The sequence below is a fragment of the Hippoglossus stenolepis genome, chromosome 11 (assembly GCF_022539355.2).
Source record: "Hippoglossus stenolepis isolate QCI-W04-F060 chromosome 11, HSTE1.2, whole genome shotgun sequence".
Lineage (NCBI taxonomy): Eukaryota > Metazoa > Chordata > Actinopteri > Pleuronectiformes > Pleuronectidae > Hippoglossus > Hippoglossus stenolepis.
Window position 1 is genome coordinate 6,653,737 of NC_061493.1, and position 23,472 is coordinate 6,677,208.

Sequence of the window (23,472 nt, forward strand, 5' to 3'; positions counted from 1 at the left end):
ATTATTTTCATGAACTATTTGTTCAATGAATCTGTCATGCAGTCTACCATCAGCCCAAGTTTTCACTCTAGTGCTCTATAGTTTTTATGCCTCTGCATTATGTTTCCAGGTTGTTTGTCCAGCTCTGCCTATCTTGTGAACAAAATATCTCAGTAATGCCTTGAGGTTGTTTCTTGAGTGAACCGATTCGATTTTGGTGGTCAAAAATCAAAGATCAAAGGTCACTGTGATGTAGTCCTACACAGTAGTATAACCCAGAATTTATTTGTGTTTTCCAGGTGTTTACAGGGATCTTTACAGCAGAGATGGTGCTGAAGCTGATCGCCATGGACCCTTACTACTATTTCCAACAGGGCTGGAACATCTTTGATGGCGTCATCGTTTGCCTCAGTCTGATGGAGCTGGGCCTTTCCAATGTGGAGGGGCTGTCTGTCCTCAGATCCTTTAGACTGGTGAAATAACATTTTATATCTCACTTATGCATTCAAAAAACAGATTTTAACTCTTAAACATCTCACTTCTTATTTCTGTTATCAATATGTCAAACCAAGAGTGATTGAAATATGGTTTACGATTGGATGACATGTTTTATTATAGTCAAGTAATTGTTTATATTATTATAGCACTGCATTTTCCTGTTTCTTTTTGCATTAGTTTTATAAATAGGCTACATGAATTAATCATACTGTTAAGACTGAGGATGGGTTGAGAATTCAATAAGACTGAACAATTGCACCTCTTATTCAAAACACTCATTTGATAACATAACACTGGTTCAAAGATTGTTAAAGGATTAAATTCAGAAGTTTAAAACATTTTACAATCAAGCATCAGCATCAGACACAGTTTCCTGTAAAGACGCAACGTCATTCATCTTCTTCACCTTGTTTGCTTCTCAGTTACGAGTCTTTAAACTGGCGAAGTCCTGGCCCACTCTCAACACTCTCATCAAGATCATCGGCAACTCTGTGGGCGCCCTGGGAAACTTGACGTTGGTGTTGGCCATCATCGTCTTCATCTTCGCCGTGGTTGGCATGCAGCTGTTTGGCAAAAACTATCAGGATTTTGTGTGCAAGATCGCCATCGACTGTCAGCTGCCTCGCTGGCACATGAAGGACTTCTTCCACTCGTTCCTGATCGTGTTCCGGGTTCTTTGTGGCGAGTGGATCGAAACCATGTGGGATTGTATGGAAGTGGCGGGGCAGCCCCTGTGCATCCTGGTCTTCATGTTGGTCATGGTCATTGGGAACTTGGTGGTGAGTATTAAATTGGAAATTTTTACATGATTTAAGTTGTAATAACTAGGGCTTGGCAATAAAGCCAAAAAATATATAAGAAAAAAGTTGTCATATTAGTCGATATTGATAAATTTCACAATAATTGACAGATTTTTGCTACTGAGTGATGGTTGTAGTTTTAAACTCTTCTTTATGAGCTGAGAATGACAAATACTTGATAAACAGCAAAACATTTTACAAATCTGATGTAGATTAATTATGTTTTACTTTTGTTATATTGCTAAATTATTCTGCGATAATTATTGATTTAGTTTTATTGTCCAGCCCTAGAAATAAGAATAAATCTGGTGATGTATTTTTCTCAATGTCAGAAAATCCTATGAAAAGACCAAAAGCAAACATGTGTTAAACCTATTACAACTATGGTTTATCTTCTTCCTCTGTCTCATAGACCTCCATTGTTTTTAAACAGCTATTAAAAAAACATCAATGTACTATGGTACTCGGGGAAATATTCAATTTTTATGATGAACACAGGCACTTTAGCGTATTCTTAGTTAACCCCACATACACAGTCCTGCTGCTGTAAAACCAAATCTTGGTGGGCTTTTGTTGGATTTGTTGGAAACAACAAAAATATTGTGTTTTATTGAGAATTACCAGCCTAGTCATTTAACAGTTTATGACAACCGGATGTCTGGATAGAGAGAAATTCAGTTGCACGTCAAAGCAAACAACTGTAACGACTGTCAAATCCAAATGGGGATGTTAAAAGTAATCAGGGATTGCATTGCACCAATGAGAACTGGTGAATCCATATCAGGAGGATGGGACCTACTTAAAAGGTGTTTGGTGCCTCATTGTGACAAAACTTGCAAACCCTGCTACCGTGTAGCTACAATGGTTTTAAACACACACTAATCACAGAGGACGTGGTTATGTCACAGCATCATGCTAACTGTCCTGGAGATTAGCATTAGCAGACTTGCAAACAGATCAAGTCTGGACGACATATAAACCATCTGTTGTCTCTTCTTAGTCATACATGTATTATCTGCACTTGTTGTCGTGCAAAGTGTAGCCACAATATACACATTGTACGGCAGCAGCAGCAGCATTGCTGTAGCCTCGTGTCGACAGGGCTGGATATTTTATCCACAGCACAAGAATTAAGCCTCACAGGGTTAAATTGTGACCTAAGTTTTGTGCAAAAGATCAGCCAAGGTCACTGAGTGTTCTCAATGTAGCTCCAGGTATAGATTTTTTACACTGGATGAAACGCAGCCAGTACATCATTGCATGCAGCCGTTTCTGTTGAAAAAAAAGAAAGAAAAAACGATTAATCTGTTTGACAATTCTGTTTGTACACAACAGCCGTCACTCAGTCACATAGCAAGGATACGTATTGGTCCACCCATATGGTGATTTGTTGTCCAGCTGTGTCCTGTAAGCTAACGTTAATGAGAACAGATCCCGGAAGAGTCAGCGATTGCGGAATGTATTTATAGTCAATGTCTTCTACTTCAAATGTGGCATTGTTTTAGTGCTCATTGATGAAATATATATATAATCACATACTGAAGGGTTTTTATTTGAATATCGTTACTATCATTTTTGATAATTTCCTAGATTTTTTTCTCTCTAACAGGAAATAGCCAGAGATTGATATGTGTAGTTTTGCAGTTTTGTGTTATCTAAATCCAAACAAGAGAAACATTAGAATACTACAATACACTGAAATATGAGCATTCTCTACACCACAATCAATTCAGTTCTAAAATCTATATCAGTTCAATTCAGTTTTAAAACCCTGGCAGGCTTTTCTTTTTTTTAATGGAGCAACAAGGCTTTGAGTGTGTAGTTCATGTTGGATATTGTTTAAACACCTGTTAGCAGGCCAGCATGCCCTCTGCCAATAAATGCTTAATATTTTGAATGGTCTTTGTGCAGATGATGACTGTCACTGTATCGAATGCACATCTACTGACATAAATATTTGAACTACAATGTGGAAGCAGAGAAGCGGTTCTAATAGGTTCTGTATCTTCTGATAATTTGCAGCGTATGGCAACAACATTTGGTGGGTGGTGTCATATTACATTTTAAAACATTAAGATACAACAGAGAGAGTGTAAGGAATGGACAGTGTATTTATCTCTTCAATGTAAACTGCAAAAGTTAGCATGCCATGCTAACATTATTGTCAAAGGCAAAGGGCATGCTGCTTTAAACTTTTAGCACAGAATCCTTGCCTTGTTCATAGTTAAGACCCTTTAACAGGCTCTTTGTTTTAAAACAACTCAGAAATGGACAAAACTCAAAATACATATTTTTCTCAAAGATGGTTTCTGTCATTTTAGGTTGTTCTTATTACACTGATGTATGTTCAACTCTTAATTTTTTCCGGTTTTTAATTGGTTATTTAATGCTATAAAAACGGGGTGAAACATCATGATTGACAGCTGAGACTAGGGTTGGGCAATGTCAATTTAATTGGCATATGACAATGACATATGGGGGTTAGGTTGTCTTCCTCGCAGACACACACACATAGACACACACACCGACTCAGCTGACGTGTCTGACCCGCTACAGTTTAAACGTCGATTTGCTTGGAATCATCGCCACAGTTTTCTTAAATGAGTAAAATCGTTCTTCATAGCTATACGAATTCATTCATTCAGCTCGTCCTAACTCTGCTCGCTCTCTTTTTGTCTCTCGCGCTCACACACACACACACACACACACACACACACACACACACACACATTAGCCCAACCCTATATCTGAGACTGACTCATGATTGGTCGAGCACATCTTTCGACAGGACCTCACTACCGCCCGATTGTTTCTGCGCAGTCTCTGGCTCCAAATGTGCAAGATGGTGGCGTTCGTATCCGGGATGTTTTAGCTTAATCTCTGCATAATGGCAGGAAGTGGAGATGTGTCGTCCATCTTTATAGACGGTCTATGTGAGCAACAGTCATCTTTTCAGCCAACAAGATCCATGTCCATTGTTTGAAATTACGTTAAATGTGTTACATCTCCCATTTTTTGTAAAAATGCGTGATGGCCGATGTCAGGGCCCAAACTGGACAGGAGAAGCTACAATTACTGAAGTGATGGCACTTAGTGAATGGTGAAGTGGAAAATCACCTTTCTACCTCTAGCACCACTGTAGATTTAACTCTATCTTTTCAGCAGCAATGACAATTTAATGTGGTGGGTGATGAAATTACCTTAACAGCAGGTCTTGTTATACACCTGCTGGACACAGACACATTCAGTGGCCATATTGCCTTGTTAGGGCAAACACCAGATCACAACAGTGCTCCTTATGGAGTTAAAGGACAGAAACCTTCTCTGCACATGTATCGTGGGAAAGCTGTTTATCCAAGGGATTATCCAGGATGCTTAGGGGCGAGAAGGTCGGAGGGCATTCATCACTAATCATCTGCTCATGCTCTCCTTCTCTGACTGGCTCAGTGGCTAAAGATGATCCTTAGCAACTGTACCACATCACACATGCACATGGGTAATGAGCACACAGACCACACATATACAGAGTGTCACATGGGAGTTGGAAACTGGGATACTTGATTTCATTGTCGCTGAAAGCACCAGTGTCACAGCTTGGTAGAATATCCTCTTGAATTTACAATGCAGTATTTTCTAGTGTTGACAGAACATGTGGGATATCATGTGTAGGTGTCATGCATTGGTGCACTTATACTTCAGCCTATGGGTTAAACATGGGTGACTGTTGACATACGCCCAATGTAAACACAGTCAGATGAGGTGGTCATAAGTTATAACAATCATCTGATCATTTCTTCAAATCAAATGTAATGTAACATAACATCTGTCTGTAAACAGGTGCTGAATCTCTTTCTGGCCTTGCTGCTCAGCTCCTTCAGCTCCGACAACCTCTCTGCTCCGGATGAAGATGGCGATTTGAATAACATCCAGATCGCTATCGCCCGTATCCATTCCGGTGTCTCCTGGCTGGCCACAAGTGTTGGCAGACTCTTTAACCGCAGCTCGAAGCGTGACAAGCAGAAGGATAGGGAAGCCAGTCAGGCCATCAAGCTGGTTGGCAATCACGTGGAGAGCAATGGTGGGATTTTTGTATGCTATGGAGATAAATATATCATCCCAGAGGAGGACAGCTACATGACCAACCCAAACCTGACCGTCATTGTTCCCATCGCACCCGGAGAGTCAGATGTGGAGTTTCTCGAAGAGGAGGAGATTTCTGAGTCGTCAGAGGATGAAGACAACAAGCCGGTGAGTTTTGTCACGTGTAGAACACATACTGGCTTTTAGAGGTTATCTATCAACACAATCACATGCTGCTCTACATGTTGCATTTCTGGATTGTGGCCACAGGTGCAACATGTACATACCAGGTGTTTTTCCTTTGACCACTGATGAAAAACACATGCTGTGACATTACTGCTTTTGATGAGGCAATATGCAGCCTTCACAAAAATATCAACAGCGAGAGGAAGCCGACTTTGAATGTCCTTGTTGTGTTTCTTGAAGGTCTTCAAAAACTGGAAACTCAAAATGAACCTTGCTTTTCCTGCTTTCTGCCCAGAACCAGCTGTGATAACTCCATGTGCTGGCAACAACTACAAAAATGATCAATTAGTTATATATATAAATATTTTAGTAAAGGTAAAAGTGACCCAACGACTAATGCTTCATTTTATGTCTGGATTTTTCTAATAATTTAGTATTAATAATACGTTTCCTGAAAATGAATACTGTAGGTAGGTGATTTGGTACGAATAACAGGAGAAATTCCTTAAAGAAACAACTACATCCAAACCAAGTAAATATTCATTCTTTGTATGTTTATTAGTAGAAAGTTTATTTTCATATATTTAAATTAAAGCGCAGCTGCCTTGCTGTGGATTTGCTAAAAAATTATCCCATTTAGAACCAAATGACATTTGACCTTTCATGAAATATCTAGGAAATTATTAGGTAGATATTAGAAAGCTATCGGCGTACAAAAGTGTTGAATAGTGTTTTGTGACTTGTTTGAGTGGCTGATGTGTGGTTTGTTTTGACAGCTGCATTGTAACTACAGGGGATTTTTTAAAGTAATGGAGTGTATTTTTAAGCTTAATTCTTTTCATTGTTGTCATGAACATGTTCACGGTAAAAGTATGTGAAAAAGATATCAAAAGAAAGGTAGCGCTGACTGTTTAAAAAATGTAGATCCTGGAACTTGTTGAGGACCCACATGGTATTAGAGGCAGGTTGTTTACTGGCTCTGTGAAGATGTTGTCAGAAAATGTTCTTGAAAGTTCTTAAAGGATTCATCTGTTCAGCTCTGTTTGTTTTGGCTCCTAGTTTTAAGTGAAATAACATCCAGCAACAATATCGCCAGTTTCCAGTCCGCAGACTCTGATTCGCTGCTCCTCATGTCAATCAAAAGTGCAGCTTATTGAGGGGTTGATGAGATGACAGGGGGAGGGACATTAGGTGTAGCAGGGGTGGGGGTGGGCTGTGAAGTGTACGCAGATGTGGAGGCTTTCCGGACGCATAAGCTGTTAATCTGTCAGGCAGACAAGGTGAACTCTGATGGAGACTAGTGCCCTGGTGGGACAAATAGAAGTTGGAAATCCAGATGTTTTATTTCAGTTTAAGTTATTAATAGTTAATGTAGCATCACGCATTGAACATCTGGCAACATTTTCTCAGAAAGCTGAATTATGTGGAGAAAGGATGACCATCAAACAAGATATAAGTTTAATATATTTGCAATTATAATAACTGGCCAAACGATACAGAGAATATTGTTTACAGCAAATGCCTGGAGAAGATGATGTAGGGATGGTTCATCTGGAGTTATATAAACGTAATCATTGAAAAAGTAACCACCTTGAACCAGTTGTAGTCTCAGAGTCTCCTACCTCAGCTATTTTTACAGTAATATCAAGTTATTACGCTGATCAAATGTTCAAGGAGCTGTTTCGCTGACTCAGAATCCAGTCTGTGAACCCTAACTCGATCAAATAGTCTGACAAACATGTAGATTCAAGACTTGACTTGGCCTGATAAAGGTCTCTTTTTAGTGTAAACACTCAAATTAATGATGGTTGCATTCCATTACACTGCTCCAGTGTGAGGGTGCTGGTGTTGTGCTTACTACCATGATTTACTGGGACTTTAGAGACACTGTAAATGTTAATCCTATTGTTAATGATGCCTGTAGTATTCATGGTGTTGGAGGTTAGTCAGCACTTCTTCTAACCACACTAACTAACACGTTAACAGTGTAATTTATACCGAAGTCAGTCAAGCAAAGCTGGTTCTTCCCCACACACCTGTGAGAATGTCTAAACCTGTGTAGGTGGACCATGGATGTATAAGGGCTTTCAGGGGCTCGGAACCACAACACCAGTAATAATTAAGTATTATTTGTAGAGCATTATTAGACATTTAGCTTACAGACGACCACTGGCGGAACAATCTATAATTGACGATATAGTATTACAATTTTGGGAAGCATATTTATTTGTAAGATTATCTGGTAAGACCAGGAGATCTATTTCACTCTCATGTGCGTACTGTGAATATGAAGTTTATTTTAGCACAAACACAGGGAATCACTTAGCTTTGCTCTGTGAACAGGAAACATAATCCACCCACCTCAGCTCTGAAGCTCACTAATTAACATGTTATATCCTGTTGGTTAAATCTGTACTAAAATGGCCAAGTAAAAACAACAGGTTATGGTTTTGTGCTGGACTATAAGGCACAATTAGTCTGGTTGTCAAAGTCAGGTGACACTTTTTATGTGTGAATTTATATGGATACAGATACATGTTACAGATAATTAGTGAACTTTACAGGCTGTATAAATATGAATATGAATGGAGCAATATGATTGGTTGTGATAATCAGTAATGTATCACCATACCCAGATTATAGGAGAACCTGTAGGAGAACTCATTGGTGGAGGTAATGTTTTCCCTTGTCTGTTTACTTGTTGGTTTATATATTTGTTTGTTTGTTTGGAAGTAAGATTACATAAAAACAACTGGACGGATTACCACAAAACCAGGCGGAAGGGTGCAGTATGGGTCAGCGAAGAACACATCATATTTTGGTGCAGATCTAGGAATTTGTATCACTTTCTTTAACATTGTGAGATCATGATGTGAAATTAGATGCACATTGAATTTAAGGGGGCTGCTTGGTCTTCTACTCAGTGCTATTCTAGTTTGACCTGTTTTAGTTTAATGTGCTGCCTTGTAATTCAGTCCCTCCTGCAGCTCCTCTGTCTTATGTGAGAATATATAATATAATTCTACGCGCAACGGAACTGAAGGAGGTCAGCCATGCTCAGCAAACATGCTAGACCTTACAATCCCTCTGCCTTTCCTCCAAGTCATCCTTTATCAAACTCCCTGTTTCTCCCTCTTGCCTCACGCTCATCCCCCCCTCGTGTTTCTCCTGTATTGCTCCACCACTTGACGTAGAGTCGGTTGGGGCTTTATTGAGGTGGAGGGTGTGTCGCTCCTGTCCTCTCTGGCAAGTGGACAAGAGCAGGCCAGATGTGGAGCCAGGCCCTGCAGAGCAGATTAAACTGACATAGCTGAACAGAGCCAGGCAGGGCCAGGCTGAGATGAGCAGGCTGCAGTCTGGCGCTCTCTCGCCCTCTTTGCCTGCCATGCTCCACTCTACACCACACCAGAATTAGGCATCAGGGAAAATGGAAATGAAAAAAAACAAAAACTCTCCTACAGCCCTCCATCAGCTTAACAGGACATCAGCAGCTGCTCAGCAGTCTGGGAGGTTACATTTTACATTTGAAGAGCTTTAAACACAAGAAAAATGACAAGAATGTAATTATTATTTTGACAATTGTTGCTCAATTTCATTACAGATATATTGAGCCACTTTACAGCAAAGAGCAATCAGCCGATTGTTTGCATGTATTACAATGACATACATGGGGCAGTCACCAGTGATCCTGCTTTGATATTCTCTGATCAGTCAGAACATTTTACCAGTTTTAATGTTGTTGCTGATCTGTGTTTAATCCTGAAGCATCAAAATGCCCTGAGCGCCCGTTCTCTTCACTCTGTCTTTAAACACTAAGATGGTAATGCTGGTAATCTTGTTTCCAGGTCCCGCGAATAGTCTGTAATGCTGGATTAGACCTCATACCATTTAAAGGATTGAAACTGCACCTCTGTCCTATGAATCATGTTAAAATATGTTGCTGTTATAACACAAGAAAATCTCATCAGAATTGTATTAAGGCTCAGGAGAGATTGAAAGGCAAATACAGAGGAGAACTAGAAGGACACACTGAGAGCAGGTACCTCAGCTACGGCTAATGCTCTATATCTCGCCATGTTAAAGGAAGTGAAAAAAATGTCCTGTATCTGCCTGTTTATTGTGTTTATCTACTACAAACTTGAATGGGTTCTTTCTTGGGTCATGCCCCACATCTCCACAAAATTTCATAGAAATAGTTTTCTAATGTATTCCTTGACAGACACACAGCAATGCATGGTACTAAGGCCCAAGGCCCAACAGTCCCAATAAATTCAGCTAAGATGTATCAAATTGCACACACTCATAGATATCACTTCCCTCAATATGTCTGATTGTTTTTCATCAAGACCCATGAATTATTCTCTAATGTTAAAGAAAGTAATTCCTGGATCGACCCCTTGTCCTGATCCATGCTAACATTTAGTGTTGTTGTTTTATTACCCATGTCCTATCCCTCCACCAAGTTTCATTGAAATCATTTCAGTGACCAAAAATAAACAAACAGAGGGTGAAAACAGAACGTCCTTGGCAGAGGTAAGAATGCTGCTGCACCGCTCAGCTCATGTGGAAACTTGAAAGCACATCAGACGTCTGGTAACAACCCAAACAGAGATGACACAGCAGGTGTTTGTAGCTCTACATTTTGTGCTGTATGTGAATAACATCTTTGTGTCGGTGCATAAACAATCTCCATGTGCAGCAGACAGGTCCAGTTGGGTATAGACAACAGATCTACTACTAAACAGAATATACTGACTTGTCATTTCTCAGGAGATGGTCAGCCTGTCAGAGGGCAGCACAGTGGACCTGAGGAAGCCTGGAGAAGAGATAGACAACACATCAGAGCTGGCTGAGGAGAGCATGGAGCCAGAGGAGTGCTTCCCTGAATGTGAATAGAACATTTTGTAACCATACCAACAACTGCTAACATACTTCGCTGTGCTTCGGTGTGTTCACCTTCATGTGACTGGTTTGTTTTCACTTTAACTCTCAGTGTGCATGAGGTACTGTAAGTGCTGTGAGATCGACACCAGCCACGGTCTTGGCGAGGCCTGGTGGAGGCTGAGAAAGACCTGCTACCAGATCGTGGAACACAGCTGGTTTGAGACCTTCATCATCTTCATGATCCTGCTCAGCAGCGGAGCTTTGGTAAGGCCGATAGATAGACAAATAAAATTAGCATAAACTTTATGCATTTTCTTTTAATTCAAAGCACAGTTTTATAAAATGTGATATCCTTAAGACTTCAGGCCAGGTTGATTAAGCAGAACCAGTGGCTCCTGTTATTAACAGCAGGTTTTATACAACAAGTCCCAGAGTTGTGTAGGTGGCAAACACTCTTTGAGGAGCTACTTTGTCAGAAAGAGCGACTAGTGTATCTGTTTACAGTGCAGTTGTAACTTAATACATACTTTCATACAGCTGTATGAGGGCGGACAATAAAGTGAGGCTGTTATCAATGACATGAAATGACAAACAGTAAAAATGGTGCATTCTGCCACTAACAATGCAAACTCCTATATTAAGAGATTATTAACTGGTGAACACATATAAATGTAGACCTTTTATAACTTCTACTTGTATAATAAAAGCATATGATATCTTACATAGTAATTGTTGATCTAATTTTTTTTTTATTTGACAAGCAATGGGCTTGTATTCAAAATTGCCTGAAAGTTGGAGTGGAATTTTTTGGTTTATTTCAATGTCTGTATCAGTTTGCTTAAGTGTCTGATCATAATATTGCGCCCTTACTACTGAAGCTTTACAGCTGAGGTTTGATAACAACATTCCTGCAGCAGTCCCCAGCAGTAACTATTTCCACTGAGTGATATGGAAGAGGCATAAAAACTGTTATGCTAAGTTCTTATATCTAAAATACATGACTTCTAAATCATCATTGCACTTTAAGATCAAAACACAGAAGTTTCCAGACGCATGTTTTTTTTTTTATGTCAAACGAACAGCAGTAGTGTATTGAAGTTGTGTTTTCTCACACTGCTCCTCCTGAACTGCTGCAGGCATTCGAGGACATCTACATCGAGAAGAGAAAAGTCGTGAAGGTGGTGCTGGAGTACGCTGACAAGGTCTTCTCCTACATCTTTGTGCTGGAGATGTTCCTCAAATGGATCGCGTACGGTTTCAAGAAATATTTCACCAACTACTGGTGCTGGCTCGACTTTCTAATCGTGGACGTAAGTGGACATTGATCTGTGCCTCCTGTGTTTTTGTTGCACTACACGAGAAGATGCCGTCAATTGAGAATCGCATAGAAACTATAGTCTGTGTCATTGTAGCAAAATAGTTTCCATGTTTGTAGGATTCAAGTGTCATCACATACAGGAAAGCACTTGACAGTTCATTTGTACTTTGCAGAAACTGGCCATTTTTCTTGACTGATACTGTTCTAAACCCATCTCTTACTCCTACTGCTGAACCACCCAGACTGCTACATCACACACAAAACAGTCGTCAAATCGTACATTTGCTTTTATGCCAGGATTTGACTTGACAAATTAAAATTCATTTAAAAGTCATCAGAGTCACGTAACACTCTGTGAACATGTTTGGGTAAAATGGATGTGGCCCTGAAGCGTATAGTCATCCAAAGTGCCCGCGGCGCTCAGCCCGAGGCCTGACCTCTCCTCTGATCTCACCTGCTGTTACACAGATCGCCACAGACCGCTCTATTGTTAGGGTAAGTTCTAGTGAGCAGGTCTCAGGTGAGTATGGGCTGGAGTGGGGATTGGAAACTCGCATCTGCATCTCAATTGCTTTCTGTGTTTCTTCACTCGTAAGTGCTTTCTGTTGTGATATCAAAAGCCACCGTCTTGATCCCAAACAAACGTGTATCTTATGAGATTTCTGTCTTTTGAATCAGTTACTTCAGGACCTTGGCTTTTATATCAAAAACAAATGCAGTGCCATGTACTCTGAGGTCTATCTACAGAAGATCTGGTGTAGCCGATTCCACATATTAAACCTACAAATACATAATTTATCTTATTTGCAATTTAGAAAAACACTGGTTGAGTTTATGTCTTAAATGCTGTGTCTAATCCGTGCACTGAGTGTTATTTGTTATGTCTGTTCTTAAAGAAATTATAGATCTTGTTGATCATTGCAGCTACAGTATCTTTTCTTTTCTTACTTTTTTTTAATGTGCTTTTTGTATTTTTGCGTCTTCTGGAGCCAAACACTTCTCTAGTCCTGAGAATAAACTTTGAGTATCTTCTTTAGATATATTGGACAAACACGTGTGTAAATAGACTTTTATAAAGAAATACAGACTATCGGGACCTTATTAGTCCAAATTGTTTTTAATGAACTTGTTGGATTAATCCGATGCAAATTGGGATATAAATTTGGCAAAGACAGATACAAATTCTTTATAAAACTCACTCTATTTGATATATATACATATTTCATATGCATATATAGGTGAGTATGCGTGCATGGACTCCATTTGTCCATGTGTGCATACTTGTCTGTGTTTTGTCATCATCGATCATGACATGGATTTCTCGTTTCTTCCATTTATATCATGCCATTTTCATTCATAGCTGTCACCCAAGGGTCATTCAACAGCGGAAGACCATTTTGTTTTGTTTGTTTTGGATGTAGAATAGAGTGGAAATCTAAATTTGCGTAAAGATGATACAAGAACCATACCAAATCTAAACCTCAAAAGTAAAATAGTTGTGTTCCAAACTGTGGAATGTCCCAAAATACACAAAGACAATCAAATATGGCTCATCAGATGTTTTTTTAACTAGTCTTTTATTATCTTTTATCGAGCTTTCTTTTCTTTAAAATTTATATTATTGGTTAGAAAATATGTGCAGTTCCTTCGCATATGCGTTCTACTGTCTTATGTACTGTAAAAAATATTGCGAATTTTCCTCCAAAGGTTTAAACCAGGATTATTAACATACACAGACATTTAAATTCATTTTCTGATTCTCCCAGTCTACTTGTCTTCCTGTGCTCCCTGCAGGTGTCCTTGATAAGCCTGGTGGCAAACTCACTGGGATATTCTGACTTCACTGCCATCAAGTCCCTGAGGACCCTCCGGGCTCTGAGACCTCTCAGAGCTCTGTCCAGATTCGAGGGCATGAGGGTGAGAATTGTCACACATTCTATTTTCAGCACTGATCCTGTTGACTGCTGACTAAGTATTTCCTCCTCCAAAGAGGGTTTCATTTACATTTGTTCATTTATTATTTTCTTTAAACAATTCTCATTTAATAGGTTACACCAAGAATATGGAATTTCAACTGTTCAGTGTTAGTTTCAGAAAGGTTACAGGAAAAATTAATACTTGAACATATATCAGCTTGATAAGAACTACATAAAACTGTAGCCCTCTTTGAGAAAAAAACATTTGGCGTTTAGTTTGTAGTTTGGGCCATGTTCCAACCACTAACATGGAGGAGGCAGGATTTATTACCTCTACTGCAGTTAGCCACCAGGTGGCGATCAAAACACTTTGGCTTCACTTTTTAGGAGCTGTCATTTCGTCCATCTTTACATACAGTCCATGATGGTGACACACCAACTTTAGCATTTAGCTTGAAACACCACAGAGGTGCTAAAATGGCTTAAGATTGGTCTTGTATTGTCTTGGCTTGTAACTAAGAAACATAAGAAACAGCACTGTTGGACATGTAACATGTATGTTTCTATGTTACTGGAATCTTCCTTAAAATGTAGGTGATTTGTGTTATTTCTTGAGTAAGTTTGACAAAAGTGGAGTGACATTTCAACGTGAAGGAACCCAGTCAACACAAAGCTATTACAGATATTATATATTCATGCTTTAATCATAGATGTCTAATTGTCTTATTGAGGTAAAATTGTGTTTCATTCAGTCAACAATCTGAAAATAACATGGAAAAAGCTTGAGAATCAGACTGTATTTCCATGGATCACTAAAGAAATCAGAGATTTATCCAGTGATTCAGAGGTTGTGAAAATGGTGAAAGGTAAGTGGCTTTAGAATGATGAGTACTCATGGGTAAGGCCAGTACCTGGAAGTGCTTATGTCTTTCAAACATGAGACAATGGGGATTGAGGCGCTGGAGTCGAACAAACATACACAAATGGTGTTTTCACTTTTTGTGTGTATTTCCACCACAAGTTTGGTCTTTAATTTAACTTTAAGTGGTATTAAAAGGGTCTTAAAGTCTTAAATTAAAACTGTTTATGGCTGTAGACTCCCTGCAACAGCACGATTAGGATAACTCCTGCCTGTGAGCCTGAGCTGCATCTTGTCTGTTGCTCACCAGGTGGTCGTGAACGCTCTTATTGGAGCCATTCCCTCCATCATGAACGTGCTGCTCGTGTGTCTCATCTTCTGGCTCATCTTCAGCATCATGGGAGTCAACCTGTTCGCCGGCAAGTTCGGCAAGTGCGTGAACAGAACGGGCTTCATCCACAGTATCACCTTGGTCAACAACAAGTCCGAGTGCCTCGCCATGAACGACACCCAGTTCTACTGGACTAAAGTGAAGGTTAACTTCGACAATGTGGGACTTGGGTACCTGTCCCTGCTGCAAGTGGTGGGTTTCTCTGGTTTTTCATCAGGAATCATGTCAGTCAGAGTGACATTAATATAGTTTGAGACGAGCATGTTGTTTTTCAATAGATAAAGCCAATGCTTGACAGTGTAAAGCAGTGCTCAAGCCCTAACGTTGTGTAATGTATTTCATTATAGGCCACGTTTAAAGGATGGATGGAGATAATGCATGCAGCTGTTGACTCAAGAGGAGTAAGTGTATCTTTGTTATTGTACAGCTGACAGCATATCATCTGCATGTTAGTGTAAGAACTTATAGAACTGCTTGTTTTCAGGTGGAGGAGCAGCCCATCAGAGAAATCAACCTCTACATGTACCTATACTTTGTCGTTTTCATCATATTCGGCTCCTTCTTCACCCTCAATCTCTTCATTGGTGTCATTATTGACAATTTCAATCAGCAGAAGAGAAAGATGAGTATTAACAACGCAGATGTTAGACCTGGATCACATGTTTTTTATGTTTACTTAATCAGGAAGTCATTGAGTTTAAGAGACACCTCAGAGAAAGAAACCATCACAAAAACACAATCAACAAAATCAGGATCAGAATCAGAAAAACTTTATTAATCCCCGGGGGGAAGTTTTGTTAAAGTAGCTCCAGCCAAGAATAGAAATATATACAGACCAAAAAAATGACAATAGATAGAAATACAAAACATAATTTCGAGTACAAGATTAAGAGTTTGTACAAAAATATGTGTGTTATAATACAGTACATAAAAAGAAGCCAAATAGGAAAGAAAACGGTATATACAATAATACAGTGTATACCATGGAAGATAACCTATTATAAATAAAGTTTAATGTGCTGACAGGGTGAAATATGCCTTGGGCTGGTCTATTGACTCAGTGTCTGACACAGACTCATAGGTCATCCTCCAATTGAGAAAAAAGACACTGCAATTATACAAAACATGGGACCTACTTCTGAAAGTAAAAATAATTCTTGACTTTTTTGTAACCTGCACCACAAGTAATTCCTCTTCCTCTGGCACAGGAATATTTACCACATAAATATAACCTAGATCTGGATGCAATAGGTTGTTTTAACTAACTACATTGAACAATATAAAAGTTATTTCTGTCAAAATAATGTAATTTTTTTTTTGTTGTTTATACTTAGGTGGACAGGATATCTTCATGACCGAAGAACAGAAAAAGTACTATAGTGCCATGAAGAAGTTGGGATCGAAAAAGCCACAAAAGCCAATACCAAGACCTGCGGTAAAATGACATAATCCTCAAAAAGAAATTAAAATATTGCCGTTTTTTGGATGTTTAGAACATATTTTTTGATATATTTACTTCCATAATTAGTTTAATGTTTTATATTACTTTAATAGCCCCTAACCCTGCACATCGACCTGTCCACTAACGTTGTTGATAATGTATTAACGTTTCTCTGTCCTCTGACTGAATCACTGTTTGTTTTCCTAATCCACAGAACGTTCTCCAAGCCTTCTTCTTCGATCTCGTTGCCAAGCAAGCCTTTGACATCATTATCATGATGCTCATTATCGTCAACATGGTGACCATGATGGTGGAAACAGATGAGCAGTCCGAGCGCATGGAGTCCATCCTCAACAAGATCAACCTGGTCTTCATTGTGATCTTCACCACCGAATGCCTGATCAAGATCTTTGCCCTCCGTTGTTATTTCTTCACAGTTGCATGGAACATCTTTGACTTTGTGGTGATCATTCTCTCTATTGTGGGTACGTATAAAAGTGCAAAAGGGCGGATCATTTTTCAGTATCATTGGTTTATCTGTTTGCTGTAAGCAGAATATCATTTTAAGATTTAGAGAAATTCTACGAGTTTTCTCGTGGAGTACATCTCAAAATATGTCTGAACATTTTCTTTTGTCTATATAACACATCATAAACTAGACTCAGTACAGTGCATACTACTGCCAAGGCCCAAAGGTCCCCTTAAATTCAATCAAGCTGCAGCAAATTGCACACACTCGTAGATATCAGTTCCCTAAATAAGATTTTTGTGTTATTGATCTTGCTTTCAAACAAACACTCAAACAGACAGGGGTAAATGTTACCTCCTTAGCAGAGATTAAGATTAACATCTTGCTCTTGTTCAACGAATGAAAGCTTTAGCACTTCCAGGTTCTGGCTTTACCGATGAGTACTCTTCATTCTGAAGCCACTTACATTTCCCCATATTCACAACCTCTGAATGGATAAATCTCTGATTTCTTTAGTGATACATGGAGTAACAGTCTCCGTTTTCATCAACTGCTAAAGGAAATATCTGGGTTTTAGGTTTTAATGCTTTGTTATATTCATGAGCCTGAGCACACTTTGGTTGTCTGTTGTTTAGTGCTGAACAGGAAGCCTACATCGGGTTATTAGAGCTTTTTCAATGAAAAATGTTTATGAATGAGCCAAAGCACTCACATTGTAAACAGGTAAAAGGATGAGAGCTGCTGTGTCACGTGAAAGTATTTTGTGTGCTTATCACTATGAATGACAGTTTTATAATAGACAGTCATTTGATCCATTGTTAATAGAAATATTTTAATTAGAGCAATTTTATAGTTGTGTTTAAGGAGGTTATGTTTTCATCTGCATTTGTTGTCTACATTTTATAAAATAAACTGGAGGGATTACTATGAAACTTGGTGGAAGGATGCTGGATTTGTCAGGAAAGAACCCGTTAAATTATATCTATGAGATATCTATATGTGTATGCAATTTGGTGCAGCTTGTTTGAATTTAAGGGGAGTGTTGGGCCATTTCTAGTTTTGAAAATAGAATAGCACTCATTGCATACCTCTGACAGTCCCCTTAAATTCAAATAAGCCTTATAGCAAAGGCCACATTACTGTTCTCAGCTATACACTGATGGGAGTTACAGGTGTAAGTATGACATCAAACTTGATCCAGATTTTTAACTAAAATGTTGAATAATGCCCTATCTCTCAATGTTAAAGAAAGTGGGAAATAATTCCCAGATCTGCACGCTAATTTGGATCCGCACAGAAAATGTAATAGGTTCTTCCCTGACCCACAGCAAATCCTTCCACTAAATTCCGTGGTAATCCTTTGAGTAGTTATTGCGTAATCCGGCAAACAAATAGAAAAACAAATGCAGATGAAAAAAAATAAACTCCTTGGTGGAGCTGTTGAGACAAACCTGATCTTGTCTTTGTGTTTCTCTCTCCTTTCAGGGATTGTTCTTGCAGACATCATTGAGAAGTACTTTGTATCTCCGACCCTGTTTCGAGTCATCAGACTGGCAAGGATAGGACGCGTACTTCGACTTATACGTGCAGCCAAAGGAATACGAACTTTACTGTTTGCCTTAATGATGTCCATGCCAGCACTGTTCAACATCGGCCTCCTGCTTTTCCTCGTCATGTTCATCTATGCTATCTTCGGAATGGCAAACTTCGCCTACGTGAAAAAACAAGATGGGGTCGACGACATGTTTAATTTTGAGACTTTTGGAAATAGCATGATCTGCCTTTTTCAGATCAGCACCTCCGCAGGCTGGGACAACCTCCTGAGTCCGATCATGTCCAACTCGCCAGAAGAGTGTGACGTTAATTTTGTCAACACCGGCACCAACACCCGGGGAAACTGTGGCAGCCCGTCATTGGGCATTGCTTTCTTTGTCAGTTACATTATCATCTCTTTCCTCATTGTGGTAAATATGTACATAGCTATTATTCTGGAGAACTTCAGTGTTGCCACGGAGGAAAGCACAGAGCCCCTGAGCGAGGACGACTTTGAGATGTTTTATGAGGTTTGGGAGAAGTTTGATTCTGAGGCGACACAGTTCATTGAGTTTTCGATGCTCTCAAGCTTCGCTGACAATTTGTCTGAGCCGCTGCGCATCGCCAAGCCCAACAGGATCAAGTTGATCTCCATGGACCTTCCCATGGTCAGCGGGGACAGGATCCACTGCCTGGACATCCTGTTTGCCTTCACGAAGCGTGTCCTCGGTGAGTCGGGCGAGATGGACGCGCTCAAGCAGCAAATGGAGGAGAAGTTCATGGTGACAAACCCCTCCAAGGTTTCCCACGAGCCCATCACCTCCACGCTGCGCCGCAAGCTGGAGGAGGTGTCTGTGATCATCATCCAGAGGTGTTACAGGAGGCACCTGGTCCGTCGGCACATGAAACAGGCGTCCTACCTCTACAGACAAATAAACTACGAGACTGTGGTGGATGTGGAGAACGCTCCAGAGACAGAGGGGCTGATAGCCTCCATGATACAGCACTATGGGCTTGTGGGGGTGGAGATTGAACAGACAACAGAGGACACTCTCTTGTCCTCACCACCATCGTATGACAGCGTTACCAAGGCAGCCAGCGACCTCTCGGAGGTCGTCAGAATAATATCCAGAGACTCTGAACTTGGAGAGCCTGGTGAAAAGTATGAAGAAACTTTTCTTTGAGACTCGACGGTGTGGAAAGAGATAGTGTGGTTTTATATAGTTCAAAATATCTCATGGTCAAAGAGATAACATTTTATATACATATATTTATATGCCGAGGAAATAGGCTTTATTTTTAAGTAACTCACAGCCTCTGTTTAAACTGAACAACCCACAATTACAGTTACTACCTTCATCCATTAGAGGAGAACAGCTCCGTCCTCACTCACCAGAAAATAAAGAAATCTCTGTTTTTAATGTCTGTCTATATAATACATGAATAACAGGGGATTACATATGTTACCTGCATGGAGTATTTTCCTCTCTTTATTCAAGAGTGTGGTCAGTAGGACTTTTTGATTTCATGTTCAGAGTTTGTAATACTTTATCTCAAAACCCTACGCTCGCACTCAAATAGCCCCTGCTTCTACTCAGATTCACTCTGCTTGTGCTCAAACTGTGCGCATACACTCAGATTTCCTGCGCTCCAGCTTCAGCTCTTCCCCTCCCGCTGCTTCAGTGCACGAGTGAGACGTCTGCCCTCAGAGCGCTTTCTTTCACTCTTTCCGTTTGTTTGTTGGTTGGTTTCTTTGTAAATTAGTTTGTTTGTAAGCAAGATTATACAAAAACTACTGGATGGATTTTCATGAAACTTGGTGGAAGGACATGTTATAGGTCAGGAAGAATCCATACAATTTTGGTGTGAATCCAGATCAGAGGAAGGATCCAGAATTTTTGGTCACTTTCTTTGCGAGATCAGGTGAGTTTTTAAAAGTTTTATTGATTTCTCTTAGAATAATTTATGCATCTTAAGCAACAACAATGTATTATTCCTTTTGAATAACACCCTATCTTCCCATGTTAATAATTCCTGAAACTGCCACCTGATCTGAATCAGCACAAACATTTAATGGGTTCTTCCCTGATGCAAACTACATCCTAGTTTAATGGAAATCTGTTCAGTTGTCTTTGTGTAATCTTGCTTACAAACAAACAAACATACGAACCAATCAAAAGACAGCAGTGAAAACATGACCTCCTTGGCAGAGGTAATGATAGAGACACGGGCTCAATAGGATTAAATGTATTCATTCCATCACACAGAAACATGAAAAAAACATACTTTACAGTTATTGCTCAATATGTATCACTCCATACATGAAGAAATTATATATATATTGGAAAGGTATAATTTGCCATTTTCTGGTCAAACATAGCACAAGTTTAGCTTTAATGTATTTAATAAAATGAAAGGTTGTGTGAACTAATGATCCCTGAATTATGTGCCTGATATTGATTGTCGTCCGCACACTTCTCTCAACCTCTTTAGACCATTGAATCTGATCTGATGGATGTGGAGTGGAGAAGCATGAATGCACTGAAAGCTCATTTTGTAACTGACTGTATAAAGGGGCTGTGTAATGTATGTAAAGCTCATTTCTACCTGTTTTTTTGTAATGTATTTATATTGAAAGACGATGTCAGTGATTCATGATAACACAATATGATGAAATTATATAAATATACTGTGTTAATTTTTATATAAAAGACTTTCCTTCAGAACCAGATGGTCTGTATTTGTATTTAGATCGATCACCTCATGGGCTCTTTATTAAATGGTAATAAAAAATGACTATTTTTTGGTTTTCCAACTGTCAATGTAGCTCAAATAGATTCATGTGTGGATTATTCTGAAAAGTAAAGTTAAGGATCTTTATCTTCAAAATAACAAAGCGAGGCAAAACTGTGCAGTGTCTCTGTCATTTTCACATGAGGAACCAGTTAGCTGATTTGACCTCATTACCAGGCAGGGCACCGTTAAATCTCTTTCTGAGTACATGTGTATAAAAAACAGGACAGATGTGCGCAAACCTCTGCATCTCCATGGCTGTCTGTCCTTGCCCTTTAAAGGTTGAGTTTGTTTATAATGCCTCCACAAATGCATGATCTGTGCCATTAATGATTCCGTCTATTCATTGAAATATTCATTGAAGAGCAGGTGCTCTCACACACACACACACACACACACACACACACACACACACACACACACACACACACACACACACAGAGAGGGAATAGTACCCAGTTATTCTGCTGCATGATCTATCACCAAACACTCTACTGCAATCATGGAAAATTGAAAAGTAGATAGTGAACAGCCATTGAAGAATATAATAAATCCAAGGAAACGGCAGATAAATATTTGGGACATTTGTGTGTATAGAGCAGGACTGTTCCTTCCTCAAGACTTCAGTTAGTAATAGGACAAAAAGGTTTTGTAATATTTCAATTTTGGTGCCAATCTCTAAGTTAATAGCTGAGCACTCCAACATTTTCAGTTTGGAAAAAAAAATCATCAAGGGTGCCAATTTGGATTTATCCCCAAAGAGATTTCCTCTCTCTGGTTGTCGGGGTGGTCAAATCCAACTCTGACCAGCTGGGATAGAGGGATAATCTGTGTGTAAAAAAAAAAATCACTTGTTTTAATTACACACTCTCAGACACACAAATGCACGCACTCTCTCTCTTTTACTCTCACCCACACACATGTACACACATGTACATACAGTTAACATGTGGTCATACATGCATTAACACGGCTACTACGCCAACACGCACCATACTATGGTCATCCATCCCCACGGCAGACAGATGCTTATTTAACTCGGTTTGTGAGTGAAGTGGCAGAAAAATGTGACTTGACTGAATGTGACTTGGTAATTGATCTGATTTTTAAGCGTTTGGACATGTGGTGGAGATTAAAGCTTCATCAGAGAGAGAAAACATTTTTAAAAAGATTAAAAAGGCACTATATCTAATTGCAAAATGCACCAGCACACAGTAAAACACAAGGCAATGTCAAAGTAATGCATTACAAACCGTCTACATGTAATGTGGATATGGTGAACGCTAATACAAAAGGTTTTTGATGAATTGCATGCTCCATATATGTATTTATTCACATACCATTTAGTTAAATAAAGAGTCACGTCAAGTCTCGTCGTCTGTCAGTCAGAGGTCAGTGGGATTGTTATTTTTCAACACAATAGTATTTGTGTCTAATCTAATCATAGGGCAGGTTGTTTTTATGGAAGCCCATTTCTACCAAGAGAAGAATATATTAATAATTACTAAATCAAAATATGACAAAATCTTAATACTTTACATTTTGTATGTCAAAATGTTGACTATTGTTTTGAGTTAGACCTGCAATAACTTGGGGACAGTGTAAGCAGTCCCTCGGAACCAATACAGACATTTTACCGAGTTTGAATTTGACCAAACTTGTTGCAAAACAGTTGCACAACCAACAAAGCCACATCATCATTCATTTGGAAACGTGTCTGTGAAGAAGTCCAATATTCACTCTCCTCTTTGCTCCATTTTGGTCTCCACCAACTCCAGAAAGGAAAAATCTGTCTGTTTAGCTGCTCAGTGCTTCACTGTTTTCAGACAACCAGCTGCTGCCATTGCCTTGTCTGCAGTTTGATGCTGTGTTTGAAGTCCACAGTGAGTTTTTAGAGCCGCACAGTCGAACAACCGCTGCCTTAAAGTCTGGTGCAGTTTCTGCTCAGCTCAGCTCAAATTCTTCTCCACTATGCTGGAAATGAACTGGTGATTCTGCTTATTATGTTTCTTCCAATGGAATTAAAATGGTTATTGGGGCAAAATAAAACACCTTCACATTTTTAAAAAAGGGCCATAGAGGTTTTAAACATTCAAAATAAAAGGTAAACCTGGACAAGGTATTTGGCTGCTGGTTGCCTTGTTGTCATGACAACATAAAAACCGAGCTTGGCCTCGCTAAAGGGTTGTGAATCAAAAAAAAACAGGAGAAATAGGAAGCAGCCTTTTTAGGTACAAAAGGCAGCATCTGTCAATCACCATGCATTGCAGGGATTTACTTAGTCATGGTGGCTGACACTGCCCAGATGGTCTGATGAGGCACTAT

General features: G+C 39.4%; 1 protein-coding gene across 3 annotated transcripts in view; it reads left to right on the top strand.

The window, feature by feature from the left end:
* LOC118117948 (sodium channel protein type 4 subunit alpha) overlaps positions 1-21,080 on the top strand; it is a 45,544-nt gene extending 24,464 nt beyond the window's left edge. For 2 of the 3 annotated variants that reach the window (XM_035170641.2, XM_035170642.2), the window contains 14 exons: positions 279-452; positions 900-1,256; positions 5,115-5,525; positions 10,314-10,431; positions 10,537-10,691; positions 11,564-11,737; positions 12,214-12,240; positions 13,540-13,662; positions 14,831-15,103; positions 15,259-15,312; positions 15,396-15,533; positions 16,242-16,346; positions 16,567-16,837; positions 18,307-21,080. In XM_035170641.2, coding sequence (XP_035026532.1) covers positions 279-452; positions 900-1,256; positions 5,115-5,525; positions 10,314-10,431; positions 10,537-10,691; positions 11,564-11,737; positions 12,214-12,240; positions 13,540-13,662; positions 14,831-15,103; positions 15,259-15,312; positions 15,396-15,533; positions 16,242-16,346; positions 16,567-16,837; positions 18,307-19,538 — 3,612 coding nt within the window. In that variant the 3' untranslated portion in view covers positions 19,539-21,080. The remainder of the gene's footprint in view (positions 1-278; positions 453-899; positions 1,257-5,114; positions 5,526-10,313; positions 10,432-10,536; positions 10,692-11,563; positions 11,738-12,213; positions 12,241-13,539; positions 13,663-14,830; positions 15,104-15,258; positions 15,313-15,395; positions 15,534-16,241; positions 16,347-16,566; positions 16,838-18,306) is intronic. The other variant, XM_047342015.1, reaches the window with a different exon arrangement.
* Positions 21,081-23,472: the final 2,392 nt, after the last annotated feature.